Consider the following 13,505-nt stretch of genomic DNA (forward strand, 5'->3'; position numbering starts at 1 on the left):
CAGCAGCGGCTGGATGAAACGCACCTAGAGGTTTCGATGCAATGAGTTCATAATGGGGGCGTAAAAAAAAGCTTAACATTTATTTATATTTTTATGTAAAGAAAACAGCATTTTTTTCTGTATTTTTCAATATTTGTCCCACGATTTATAGGCTGTTTGTGTAAGCATCCTTGTGTAAGCAAAAAAAAGCTCAGCAAACCCTATACTCCGCATAGAAACATGTAATTAAAACACCCACTTTCAACTGAAATCTCCAAAAAACCACATACGACACGTTTAATGAAGCACCACTTTTAAACAAACCCTTGAAAGGTCATCTCAGACGTCACTGGAACGTGGTTTTAAAACGACTTCCAAATAAAACCGGGCTCACCAACAACCTTCTTCTGAATTTGGGCCCATAAATGGAACAGGAAAAAAAAGTAAGAAAAAAAGGAAATTACATAAGACGCTACCGTGCGAGATGGTGGTAGTTGCAGGGTACGAGAAAAAACTGGTGTTATATTTTCCCACCCGTGTTCTTCGCAAGCAAACCATTTTCCTTCAATTCGCTATGCCACGTGCCCAAGCCTACGAGGAGCTGGAGACGGCTTTCCCGTTTTTTTTTTTGTTGCACCAAATGAAGCCTTCCCCGCAAGCATTACGTCAGCACGCGCCCGAAAGCAATGACGTATTCGGAACTGTTCCTATCGCGGCTGTAAAGACAGACGTCTAGGAACCGCTTACAAACAAACCAAAAAACAAACCAGTGCATCTGACCTTTTTTTTCGCACTCAAACCCTCGAAAGGAGTGACAGGAATTGAAAGAAAGCGGAAGAAACAAGCCAAAGAAGTACCTAAGGGACTTGATCGGCGAGGGAAAAAGGCACGATTATCGGAGCTAAATATAAAGCTGACAGCACCACCAGAGAGAGAACACTGCACAGAAAAAAAGGCCAGCAACGAACCATTGACAAAGCGCACAGACAGCAGTACGATTGCCCGGGAGTGTTGTGTCAGGCTTGTGTATATTGGAGGAAAAAAAAGGCATGCAATTGCGCCTCGCCAAATCAAACGATGCACTGGATTGCCTTGAGCGACAAAACCCGGAGAAAAACACGACACTCGAGGGCTGTTTGTGTGTCGTTTGCTGTCGTTTTTTGTTGCACATAATTTCTATTGGAACGATAGCAGCTTTCGTAATTTGAACGATAAAACAAGGAGATAGTAGGTTTCGCAGGACGGTTCTTTGTAGGACGCATTCCGGTGAACGGAAAAATGACAACAAAAAGGATAATTCTGCTCTGGACAGGTAGAACAGAACCGGAACGAGTGGCTAAATGTCACGTGTAAACATTCGTGTGAAGACCCCCTTACCGTTGCATTTCCTTTTCTCTTCACCCAGAACCTTACAACCCTTCTTGTTGTCGCATGAAAGCAGTGCCAACAACGCCTACCGATTGCGCAACATTGATGAGCAGCACTATAAACTATGCGGATAACACCGTATTATCGTAATCACTTCTCGTTTCGCGGGAGTGTCCCCCTTACGGGGTGTTTTATCTGTCCATTGCTCGAGTCCGAGGTGCAGGGTGACATTCGCACAACAGCGTGTTCTTATCGGGTTTGCTGTCAGTTTTGTATGTCAATGCCAAAGACAGGCCGCTTCCAAAGGGTCGGCCAACAGCAGCAGCAGCCAAGGCCATAACCGATCGGAAATATCTCTATCAAACATTGGAAAGGTGGTGACTCTCTCTCGCTCTCTCGCTAACCCTTGTTTGTGTAGTTTTGTTGGATGTTTTTGTCAACTCTGTGAAGAATTGCTAGGTACAACAAGCCAACGTGCATTTTTGTGCCTTGAGACGTGCGCCTTGTACGGGTCGTGCCAATGATTGACGGGGAGTTTTTGTTTGCAAATGGAATTAATTCTATTTTTTCCGCCATCTCCACTTAAAAATAGAACACAGAGGTTGTTGGAGCTGAAGTAATAAATGTGAACGATGAAAGGAAGCGTAAAGCTAGAGCCTGAAGTGCTTTACGTTGAAAGTTAACAGCAAAATCGAAGAAAGAAACTTGAAAGAAAGCAAAAAAGTCGAGCTTTATACATGATTGGCACTCAATGTCTATTAATAAACGCATCAAACGATCATAAACAGTGCTATTTCATTCCTCTCGATCATATAATTCATAGATTGAATGTTGAACGCTTTGATGTTCAAGCATTGCTGAAGGCAACTTCACTTTTTCCAATGTTTTAGACATGAAGCAATCGAAATTCTGTTTATAATATCCTGATTGAATGTCTGGTTTTTATAAAGATAACCAGACAGACTGCTTCAGGTTCTCCTAAGACAACAACGCACCAAAGACAAAAAAAACTGTTATAACTTTGCAACAAAAAAGGTGATAATATCTCCAAACCAACAGATTCGTACCGCACATTTGTCCACCCCTTAAGTAATAGAAACTTAATCCGACATCAAACACAGGAGTGACCATCATCTTTCTTCCCAAGAAGCCGTAAACTAATGCTTTAGAGAGCATGGATCATAAAAAGTCACCAGGCGTATTGCTAATCCAACGACATCCAATACGCGTCGAACAGCTATAAACGCTTGTGACATACAGGCAGGACGGTTTAGAAGAAAGACAAGAAAAAGAAAAAGCCCCGGCTGTCAACCGCAAAACCGACCGGTTGCTATCTGGTGCAGAGGTTAAATCACGTCCCCAAGACATCCGCAGTCGCTCCAATACCGCAGTTGCCACCATCAGCATCATCATCATTGGGTGTTGTCTCTGGGTGTTGCAAACCGTTTTTGCTTGTTTGCACACGGACTACGCACTACTGCTGTATCGGATTACTAACCGTCCTCGATGGGCCGCAACCTGTCGAATGTGTGCACGGAGACACACCAAGGCCACCGCACTGGTCCATCGACCGAAATTTGCCAACCGTACGGTTTATTGGAGGAAACACGGGCCGAAGTCACACGACAGACGGTGTGAGAGTGAGACGATTGGTTTCATCCGTGCTCCAGTTGCGATACATCCGAAGTTACTGACATCTCCGACACCGACAAAACTCTTGGTGAATGACCGGGTGTGAATGTTGCTGCTCCCTTTAGGAATGATGGTGGACCATCTCTAGGAATGGCAAAGATAAGCGGAAAGAATCGAAGAAACGGTACCAAAATAGACGGGAGTGGATTATCCCTTCAGGTATTTCGCCTAGGCTGATGGGAACCAAGACTTCAGCCTGTGACAGCTAATACAAACAATTCGAAATCATTATTTTAAAATCCACTAAAGGTTAAGGTATTGGCCGCTGCCACCACATGAGCATAAATTGTCCAAAAAACGAGCCGCACACCATGTGACACCGGTTCGGCGACCGATTTCTGAACTGTCTGGCCCTCTCGCTTTCTGTGTGCTTGTGTGCTAAGAATAGTTCCGCACTTGTGTCGGGAAGCTGGGGGGACACGGGGTGGAACACAGCTACAGCCTAGTGCCGCGTCGGGGTCGGGAAACAAGGGAATGTCATTAAAAATAAACCGTTTCCGTCGGTTCCATTGGCCCGTGCGGCCGATCCACTTATCGGATATAGTGCCGGGGAGCGAACAGGCAGACACAGGAGGAAACCCAACGAATGTGGATGAAAATTTCAGTGTCAAATGCGTGGCATAGTTGTGTGGTTTTGGTGGCTGAGCGGAGGGGGGGAGCAAAACATACGCTAAATTGATTTCGGTGTTCCAAAGTTTGAACGCCAACAGCGATCGGGAACGCGTTGTTTAGAGACGTTGCGCGCGCAAGTGTGTGTTTGTTTTAAAATTCCTGACTCGCCGTGCCGAACGTGCCGATGAACAGTCAACTCAAAACATAGTCAATAGAGCGAACCTACAGCAGAATTCGATTCGATTCCGAAGGTTGTACAAACGTTGTCGGGAGGTGTGATTTCAGTTTAATGAGTCCATCCATTACAGCGGAAACATATCGCTCCGTGTCGCTATTGCGCTCTGCCCGCATATTCCCACGGGGATATTGGGGCCTAAGGCTAAACCAACAGTACAGAGGAGAGTGGGAATTGCTGGGAAAACATCCCACCGACAACATTATTCAGGGGCTTCCACAAACAATTCCTCAATCCAACAGCGAAGTTGGAATTTATGTTTGAAATGCCGGAAACCACTGCCAGAGAGTCCAGAGTGGTAGCGAACGGCCGTGAGCGTCAGGTCCGGGGAAATCTTCTGAAAAGCGCTGCCACAACACACACACGCAAATCTTAGATCCAAGGGACTTCTAAAAATAGCTTCAAGGTCCCGCTGCCGGTGGGCCTGTGTGCATGGAAATTTTTGGAACTTCGATCGCAAAAGCCAAACATGGAGCGGGCGCTATTTATAGGGTCACCGGCCCCACAACATACCGTGCGATGCAATAGATCTTTACGGAGATGCTTCTTCGTTCGTTACAAAAGCGTTACGTAAAAGAAAGATGGAATTCAAAGGGAGGAGAAATCGATCGATTTTGATGAGGAAGTATGACGATGACGTGGATATTTGTTTTTAAACCATTTTAAGTAAAGACTCTTTCAATATAATTCTAATATCATGTCAGGATGCACAACACAAACTGTCACAGCATTGACTCCGATTGACACACACACTGCTCCCAGGTTCATTGATAAATTAAAGCATTGCACATATCAATCCTTCGTCCCCTTGCTTCACGCTTGACGGCAACTGGCAGCAGGCAGCTCCCAGGCCGGTGGTAGACGTATCACCCCCGTCATCCTATCCAAACTAGGTCATTTGGTCATTTGCGCTTGGACTGGTGCTGTGCACAACGTCTATGAATGGCGAATGGCACAGACTGTGTCGTTCATCGTCCATTTGCTTGCCATCCACGCCTTTCAAAAACCTCGGCAGTAGGAAATGTTGTTGTTATGCACAGCGAACGATTCTCTGTAGCGCCTTTAAAGGGACGCAGTTCACAACAAACTTGAAGAGGAAGTGGATGTGTTTTTTTTCTACATTCCACCATAATGCGTTTGTCTGCTTAAGCATTCCATTCTTAAACCAAGAAGTAGAACACCCAAGCCAACCCTCTTAAAAATGAATGTGGCCCATTCGATGTAGCGACCTCTTCGGAAAGAAAACAGAATCTAATGGTAAAGCACATCCGGCTTGGAACATAGTGCCCTCGCGATCAACGACTAAAGCACGCGCATGTGTGTGTGTGTGTGTGAGTGTGTATGTGTGACGAGAATATGCGGACACGTCCATACATACAACTTTATCTTGAAGCACGAAACCACTGTTGATACCAAACGGAAACGGAGCGGATCAGAGCGAGTCTTGCAACCAACTTTTCTATTATAAACTAAATATCTTCCAACTTCTTGGGAAGATGTTCTGTCACTATCCCAAATGACACGAAAATGCGACAAATTAAACCATTTTGTACCACTTACATTCAACCAGAATTAGTGTTGGAGCAAACCAACATAACTCCCATTGACACTAGGTTCACAAAAAAAGAAACAACCGTCCACCATTAGCTCTAACTTCTCGTCGCAAATACCATTACAACCGTAACCAACTGCCAATTTTCCTCCCCCACTCCATTCTCGGACACGGAGAGTTTTGTGATGACCCAGATAAACACACGCTGTCTCGGTCTGTCTCTGTGCTTTGCTCCCAGGCACCGTCGTGTCAAAACAACAATCACCCCGAGCCGGAGTTCTCGACAGTTGTCCCCAGCGACCACGGCACCAGGTCGAGAACGAACGGTCGAGAGTCCACAGATAGAGGGCGGTTGCTGTAGCAATAAACACTCGCACGACAGCGATACTTTATTCCACCTACAAACCTGCTCTCGTTGGAGTTTATTGGAGTGCCTTAGAACCGTGCGCCCACCTTGCGGATTTCCAGCCAATTAACTATGCTACACACTTCGTTACCTGGGGTAGTCTTTGCAGAAAACCACAAGGAATTAGGGGAATAAAAATAAAAGGGAAAAAATCGTTTTCTTTAATTACAGCATCACACACACACACACACACACACATATTCTGGTGGTCGTCTCTGTGACATAGGGGTTGTAAAAAATGAACGCAGAAGCATCAGTGTGTGAGTGTTCTGGTAGCGATAAAACCACCCGTTGGCACACGTCATCTTCGCCGGCGTGTACGAGCGTGTCGCTCGTGTCTCGATTGCGGGCGCTTCATTCTCGATCAAACCAACGAACCACCCCTTTCTTCTTCGCTTTTTCATGTGAGGCCGAGCTATTTGATGCTATCCAACCCCCTATGCAAGCCAATTGGACTGGTGGTGGTGTAAGTTTCATCCGTTGGCAGTACGATCATTGGCAACGTGGTGTGTGTACAATCGGGGGACAACAGTTTTATTAACCCTGATGCATCAGATCAGAAGCCTCTTCACTTGATCGCACAGCTGATATATGCCAATTCTGTATGCGTGTGTGTTTGTGTGTTGTAGAGTGTTTTTATGTTTTTTTATACACATTTAACATACAGTAAGGGAGGAAATGCATTCCTCCACTACAGATAAATTGCAGCGAGCGTGAAGGAGACTCGGCACAATCAATACCGAAACGAACACATCGACGAAACGAGTTGCGCAGAGAGCATACGTGTAATGAATTTGGCATATGCATATGTATGACCATTCTCTTTCCTTTTTTGGAAGTCATGGTCCAGACATTTTGAGGAGACCCAACTTTTGGACAACGTGTATACATATTCTTTCAATTACATCTGCGAAGCTCACATGGCATGACGGTGGTTCGTGTCATACTCTAATAATAAATGTGTGACATACGCGTTTACCTACACTTGTTTCAAACAATGAAGTGTGGTAGGCGCTTGTTTCTGTACAACCTTTTTTGCTTTTTGGAGGGCAATACATTTTTATGGCCTACCTTCTTTTTGCCAAAATTGAACATTAAATGAGGACAACAATATTAGCAACATCGTTTCATGCTCGCTCACACACACACACACAGCTTACGTCCGACGTCACACACACAAAAAATAACACGGATCCGGCCTGGCTGGTAAACTGGTTTGAATTTTACAATGACGCAAGGTTGCGACCGTTTCAAGGTTGGTTGGTCAGTCTCCTGCTGCCAGCGCGCGGCTCGGTGACGTTCGCTCTTCTGCGGTCCACATTCTCTCTCACGAACACACAGACACACAGACAGAAAGCAGCAAGCGGTTCTGCGATTTCTACGTTCCACCTGACCTGGCAGGGGCACCCTTCCGAACGACCCCCGCGTGTGGCCAGCCAGCCACGTACAGAAGTGGCTCTACAGCCTTTCGCGCGACCTTTTCGGTGGGCTCAGACCACATCACAGCAGCAGCAGCAGCAGCCGTTCGATCCATCCTCGAAGGACGTCATCATGGAGAGGCAGTTAAATCGGTTCTCTTTGGTTTTTGGCACACTCCGCGCGCTGGGTTGCATATAGTGGCGGAAGTCGGGGGGAGCCATCGGTTTAAAATGGTTGAACTTTTTCGGGGCCAGCTTTTCGGGGTGACACCGCAACAAAACCGGCCAGCAACATTGCCAGCGTTTTGTGTTTTTACATTTGTCTCTTTTATGGGTACGGTTTTGGGGCCGAACGTGGTCGCTCGAACCGGAATTTACAAACCATTACATCCGTTGTCCGGTGTCGAAAGTTTAGCGTTGATTTGTGGAAGATTTAACAAAGGGCAGGCTGAGTTTTATTTTTGTTGGATGAATTTGGCAACAACACAACGGACATGTTTTCTGGTGCCAAAAAAGGAAACAAAAGCTTAGAGGGCAGAAAAGAAACGATGAAAAGTAAATACGACGGTTTCATGTGTGTAAGAAATTACGAAACCAAATTTTAACCGGTAAAATTATGGATGTTTGTGTAATAATTAAACAACGAACAACGACTAATTCGTGATTTAAGAAATCGCCAGAACTTGCCAGAAATATTCCACTCGAATGGTCAATGTGTGGAAATCCAATTCACGACTGCATGATAAGTGAGATGTTTGTTTAGCACCTTTGTATTGAGGAATCATCATATAATGGAGCAAATAAAAAAGGTTCAGATCCAGGTAAATATTTGGTGAACTATTTCGGTTATTAAAGAACTCAGGTTTGAGAAGAAAGCCTACCATACTGTTGAAAATTAGCGGACGGTTCCATTTCTGTCCTTATTTGTAGCGATTAGGGTTTAATTAAAAAAAAAATAGTTACACGAAAATGTATGCCTTTGCAGGGATCGTTTAGTGTCAATTAGTGACAATCTAGCAGGAACATTTACAGGGTTTTGCAGGGGTTCTCATAGTTGTGGGACACTTCCTTGAGTCTTTCTTATAGGAAGTGAATTTTATATATTGGGAATTGGACTCTATGGCATCCTTTTTGGGCAGTCTCCTTGGAAATTCCTGTTGGATTTGTCCAACAAGGGTGCTATAGAGTGCAATTCTCATTGCATTAAGTTCATTTCACTTAAGAAAGAATCAATAAAGTAAGGAAAAAAATGAGTAAAAAGCTATTTCAAAAGATTGTACCCAGCAGTAAGGCAACATTACTAATCTAAACATCTTAATGACCCTTCAAGAAGTTATGAAGGTTAAGGTTTTATGATTGATTTGTATCCTCGTGCTATTCAAACAAGAATTTTTCTAGTTCATTCAAATCAAGTATGCTTTAATTCTATTCCAATCCAAAGGCAAGGTTTTAAATGTCACATCGATCTCTAATCGTTACCTTTCATCAAAATATCTCAAAACAAGACATACTTGTCACACAAACTGTCAACTCTACTAATGCGGAACCCATTAAACACTGCCATCATATCACCCACCCACCACCCTTTGACACATGTACTGACACGTGCCATCGTCAAAACGGACAAAACACACGTACGATAAGCCGGACAAGAAGCGCGAACAATTGTCTAGAATCTTGCAAGACGGTGCCTCCCTACACCTTCAGTCAACACAGCGGCGGCTGCGCACACAACACGACAAATAACAAAAACCCCAGTCGGCGCAAGCAGTAATGATGCAAGTCGTGTAAGTATGTCACAATAAGAACCATTCCCACTGGCAGCTACATTAAGGGGTGCCCGCCGTGTGTCCACGTGGGTGTATCCGCTACCTACCTAGTACTGTGCGCCTGGAACGAGCCACCGTCCAGCAGGCGAACCTTCGCAAACAGCATCGCGTTCAGGAACGGCACCTCGATCAGCTCCTCCAGGTGCAGCTCCACCGAGAACTTGTACTTTTTCTTCTTCATCATAAATGCCATTCCTGGGGCGCCCGGCCCTATTAGTGTCATTCACGGCGGTATGGTACGCGCGGAGATATGTTTTGTTGGGGGATGCCGCCACCCACCACTGGCGGAGGGGGCTGGAAACTAGCAGCGACTTCTTTTTTTTTCCTGGGCGGAATGTAACTCCCTAGCACTAAATTGATTGATAAACGATTGATGCTTCGCTTAGTTTTCACTGATCACCGCACCGGCTGGTTTTTCAATGCCTTTTTACACCACAAATGCCAGGCTTCACCTTCTATTGCATGTGCAGATTACATCGAGCATAACACACACTTTCACACTTTCCTGGGCATTCTTAGCCACAAACATGAACGAATAGCGAATAACCGATCATAAATAACCATTGCGCAGACACACACCATACGATTTTTCACTCACTTTTCTCACACATTAGTGGCCCCCGGGTTTTTTAAAATATATATTAACGAGCGGAAAACATCACAATTTCGTCACTTTTCACTTTTTCTGTAGTAAAAACAATAAAACAAAAATCACACATTAATAATTTGAAACTGCAGCGACACAAACGGGAGAACCCCCTCTTCTTTAGGGCTCAAAGTATAGAGTGTTAAATTCTGACGATTATATTCCCACGCCAGTGCCAACAGCAAATGCTCACGAGTTCTTTCAATCCTGCAAAAAGAGATAAAAACAGATAAAAATGACATTAGTTTAAGCTGAGGATTACATTGTGATTTTAGTTATCGATACACAAGTACACAAAACACACACTTTTGGAACGGTCCAAAGGTTGCAAAAAGGCACAGAAAACCAATTACCCCGTCCAAACCGTAAGGCGTCAAAGCTTCTACTGCTACACCGCCACACTTGGACCAACGTCAACGGATATTCCCTTTTTAAGGTTCGATTTAAACGCTCCCCCAGCTCACATAAATTATCGCCTATCGCCGCACACGAGATAATCCATCACCAAACCTGTCGAAGGTTTCAAATCTCGGAGGCGCTCTTTATCAGTGTTGCAGAAATGTTAGATTGTGCGCAAAAATACAAAAAAAAAATGTTTCCTCTTCGACCCCCATCGATGGAACCGGAATTAAGAAGGGAAAATACGAGACAAATTAGCTACAAAACCTCTGTTAACATCCGCTTCAGATAATGAACTTATCGCTCGCGTGGGAATTCTTGCACAGCGAGTTAAATCATCTAAAAAAACGATTTCGTTTTTGGCGCTGTTGTGAAGCATTAGATCGAGCGCAGGTTGAAGTGATGTAATGAAAATGGGTGCGTATACACGGTGGATTTATGTTATCGGTCGCTATCGCAAAGCATTGCAATCTAACCCTCTAAAAAGCTACGAGGACACACAACTTTTGATTGCAAAACTAATTTTAGGCCGTTAAAACAAGGCTGATAACATCTCCAGGGGTTTGTTAAGGTTGCTGAGTACGGGTGACCTTTGTAATCTCGTGTATGTTTACACGATGGGTGTGTTTGCGATCATAGAATTAGTTTATGAGTGCAAGTGGTGAAACCAACTGTAAGATTCAGTTTTAACTGAGATTTTATCTTAATAAAGTTTTGTGTAAATATTTATAAAACATAAAAGTTAGTGAAAGAAATGTACAAAAAGCTTCCAAACAATCTCAAAATATCAAAAACATGTAGTTTGTGTCGTAAAATTATCAACTTTTACAGTAAGTAAGCAACAATGTGAAAAACTCACCCAACGATTGCGCTTCTCGAATGTCAATCGAGCACAAAGCAACATTTGCCAAACAATCAAAACCCCCACCGGGCAGGTTGAATCACCATCCAAGGGTAATTAGAGCAAAATGTTGCAGTACAAAGCTGCGGTGCGAATTCGAGCCGAACGTTTATCAACTCTATTATCAGGTTGTCGTAAATTACTTACCCCCAAACCTATCCTTTTCCAACCACACAGAGAGCCACCAAAGCCATGTTTACGGCGTTGGTATCACATAAAAGGTGGAAAAAAGGTATCACATACGAAATGCCGATAACGCATCGTCACCTTGCAAAATATTTCACTTTATCTCGCATTGCTTAGTGCATCGTGGGGTGGAGAGTAAAGCCGGTGAATCACACTGTGTGGTGTTCGATTGGACTCGGGACTTTTATGACAGTATTTTGTTTACATTTGCCATAACTGTACCCACCCAGGCTAGATCGTTCGAGAAGCATTTTTGCACCGGTAAAACGATAGGCAATCCAACATACACCACACCTTGATTTGAGTTGATTTATCTTACCGAAATTCACCATAATCATTCATCAACCCACAACCCTTGATGTGCTTCCCGCACACTTTCTCGCCGTGGATTCACACTCTTCGCGCTACTCTCGCGCGCAACAATCTGCATTCAATTAAGTGGAATTCTTTCGCAAATCAAGACCACATTCCAGTGCACAAATTGCCCTTTCCGATCCAGACGGTCAATTGAAAAATGACACAAAAAAGTGCTCTTACCCCCCCCCCCCCCCCCCCATATATGGTTGCGACATGTAAAATGGCAACACGACACACACACACACACACTCAGACACAGCACAGCGTAGTAGGATTGAGAAAAAAAAGCAAACATTTGCCAAACGGAGAGGGAGATGCCAGAGTTCGTCTTCGAGAGGGCCCGAATTGTGAAAATTGCACCGAGGCAAGCGAAATTCCTCCCAAATTACCATTCTAGGATTGAAAACGACCCGGAGCGCACGTCTCCATAAAACGCAAGCACGCCGCAATGGCGTGACACCGGATCGTTTCCCGCTTTGCCATTTGCTTGTCTAAACCCCTTTCTTTCCCCCCACTGCCCATGCTACTACTTCACCTAATTGCACAGGAAGTACGGGAAAACGGAGCCGGAAATCTAGCCACACATTTTTCTGCTGCTTGCGCAATATGCGGCATCGAATAAATCATCGCGACAACTTGACAGAGAGACACAGGGTCGTGCATACACACAAACGCGCGCGCGTGGGTCAAATCAGTTTGAAGCACTTGTTGCTAAAGTCATTAATATTAGCATGTTAAAAACTGGGTTGGCGTCGGTGTTGTACTAGAGTCATGCGCATTTGTCAGAGCATGAACATACAAAACACAAATGAAAATACAGCTTTTAACCAACATAAGGTTTTTACATCGTTTAAACATGGCTGATGTTAGATAACATTAATTCAAATAAGAACCGAATAACAAACATCCATGTAACAGATCCAACACAAATACCGACCGGCTGACATATGGTTGAAATAGGTCATCGAGGCGTGTGAAGAAGCAACGCCTCGGCTGGGAAGAGACACATAAAATAAACACATCAGCTGACATGCATACCCACACACACATAAACACACAGCCAATTGGAGATTGGAGAAACAACTTCTGGAAAATACTAACCAACCCTCAGTTCTCCCTCAGTGTTGCTGCAACGATCTAACGGTGTGTGACGTAACAAAGGGTTGCCATAGGCCGTGCACGTCTTGGTCAACGCGCTTTTATGCGGTCAATTTATAGTTTCGCTGCCTAATGCACCACAACACACAGTGCGGCTCTTCTTCCCGAATTTCCTACCATTTGGGGCCCGGAGCACACATAATTCTGATCGGAACCACCGTCGGAATAAAGAAAACAACACTTACCGCGCGATAAATACAATGCGGGGAATATGTTAAAGGTTAGATTTAGTAATAGCTCCCCGAATAGTCTCTTTTTTGTAATGAATTTGAGTACGAAAGATGAGGAGAAGGAAGGGATCATCATGCCAAAACATCAAACCTTGTACAGTGTTTTCAAACCGTTTTGAAGTCCTGAGAGCTCCTAAGTTACATTTTTACGCAATTCCTTCCCCAATCAATCGCTCAGTAACGCCCTTTTACATCTCTATAATTATTCCCCGCAGTGTTGATTTGTAAAATCAACACTTGGCGCAGTGGATCGCACAAACCTTCTGAGACCCTGACACGCGATTCCCCCAGGGACTAGCCTGCCGCTCCGGAACCGGAAGCACTCCAATTATACGAAGAAAATAAATAAAAAAACCCTGTCCGTGCCGTTCGTCCTGGCCGTCCCCAGGGAAGAGCCGATGAAACTGATCGTGTCCAGCACTCGGCCCATGGGACGACGTTGGCACAGCGCCCAGCGAGAACTCTGTTTACTTGTTTGCCCATATGGTCACGCGAGCGTCGTGACGTGTTTACTTTATGGGGCGAAATAGTTCTACA

The 13,505-nt window shown here is 44.5% G+C and overlaps 1 protein-coding gene across 10 annotated transcripts in view; it reads right to left on the reverse strand.

The window, feature by feature from the left end:
* LOC120959288 (uncharacterized) overlaps window positions 1-13,505 on the reverse strand; it is a 70,378-nt gene that overhangs the window by 30,170 nt on the left and 26,703 nt on the right. For all 10 annotated transcript variants that reach the window (XM_040382568.2, XM_049610285.1, XM_049610284.1 and 7 more), the window contains exon 2: window positions 9,139-9,776. In XM_040382568.2, coding sequence (XP_040238502.2) covers window positions 9,139-9,314 — 176 coding nt within the window. In that variant the 5' untranslated portion in view covers window positions 9,315-9,776. The remainder of the gene's footprint in view (window positions 1-9,138; window positions 9,777-13,505) is intronic.

This window comes from Anopheles coluzzii, chromosome 3 (genome assembly GCF_943734685.1).
Source record: "Anopheles coluzzii chromosome 3, AcolN3, whole genome shotgun sequence".
Classification (NCBI taxonomy): Eukaryota; Metazoa; Arthropoda; class Insecta; order Diptera; family Culicidae; genus Anopheles; species Anopheles coluzzii.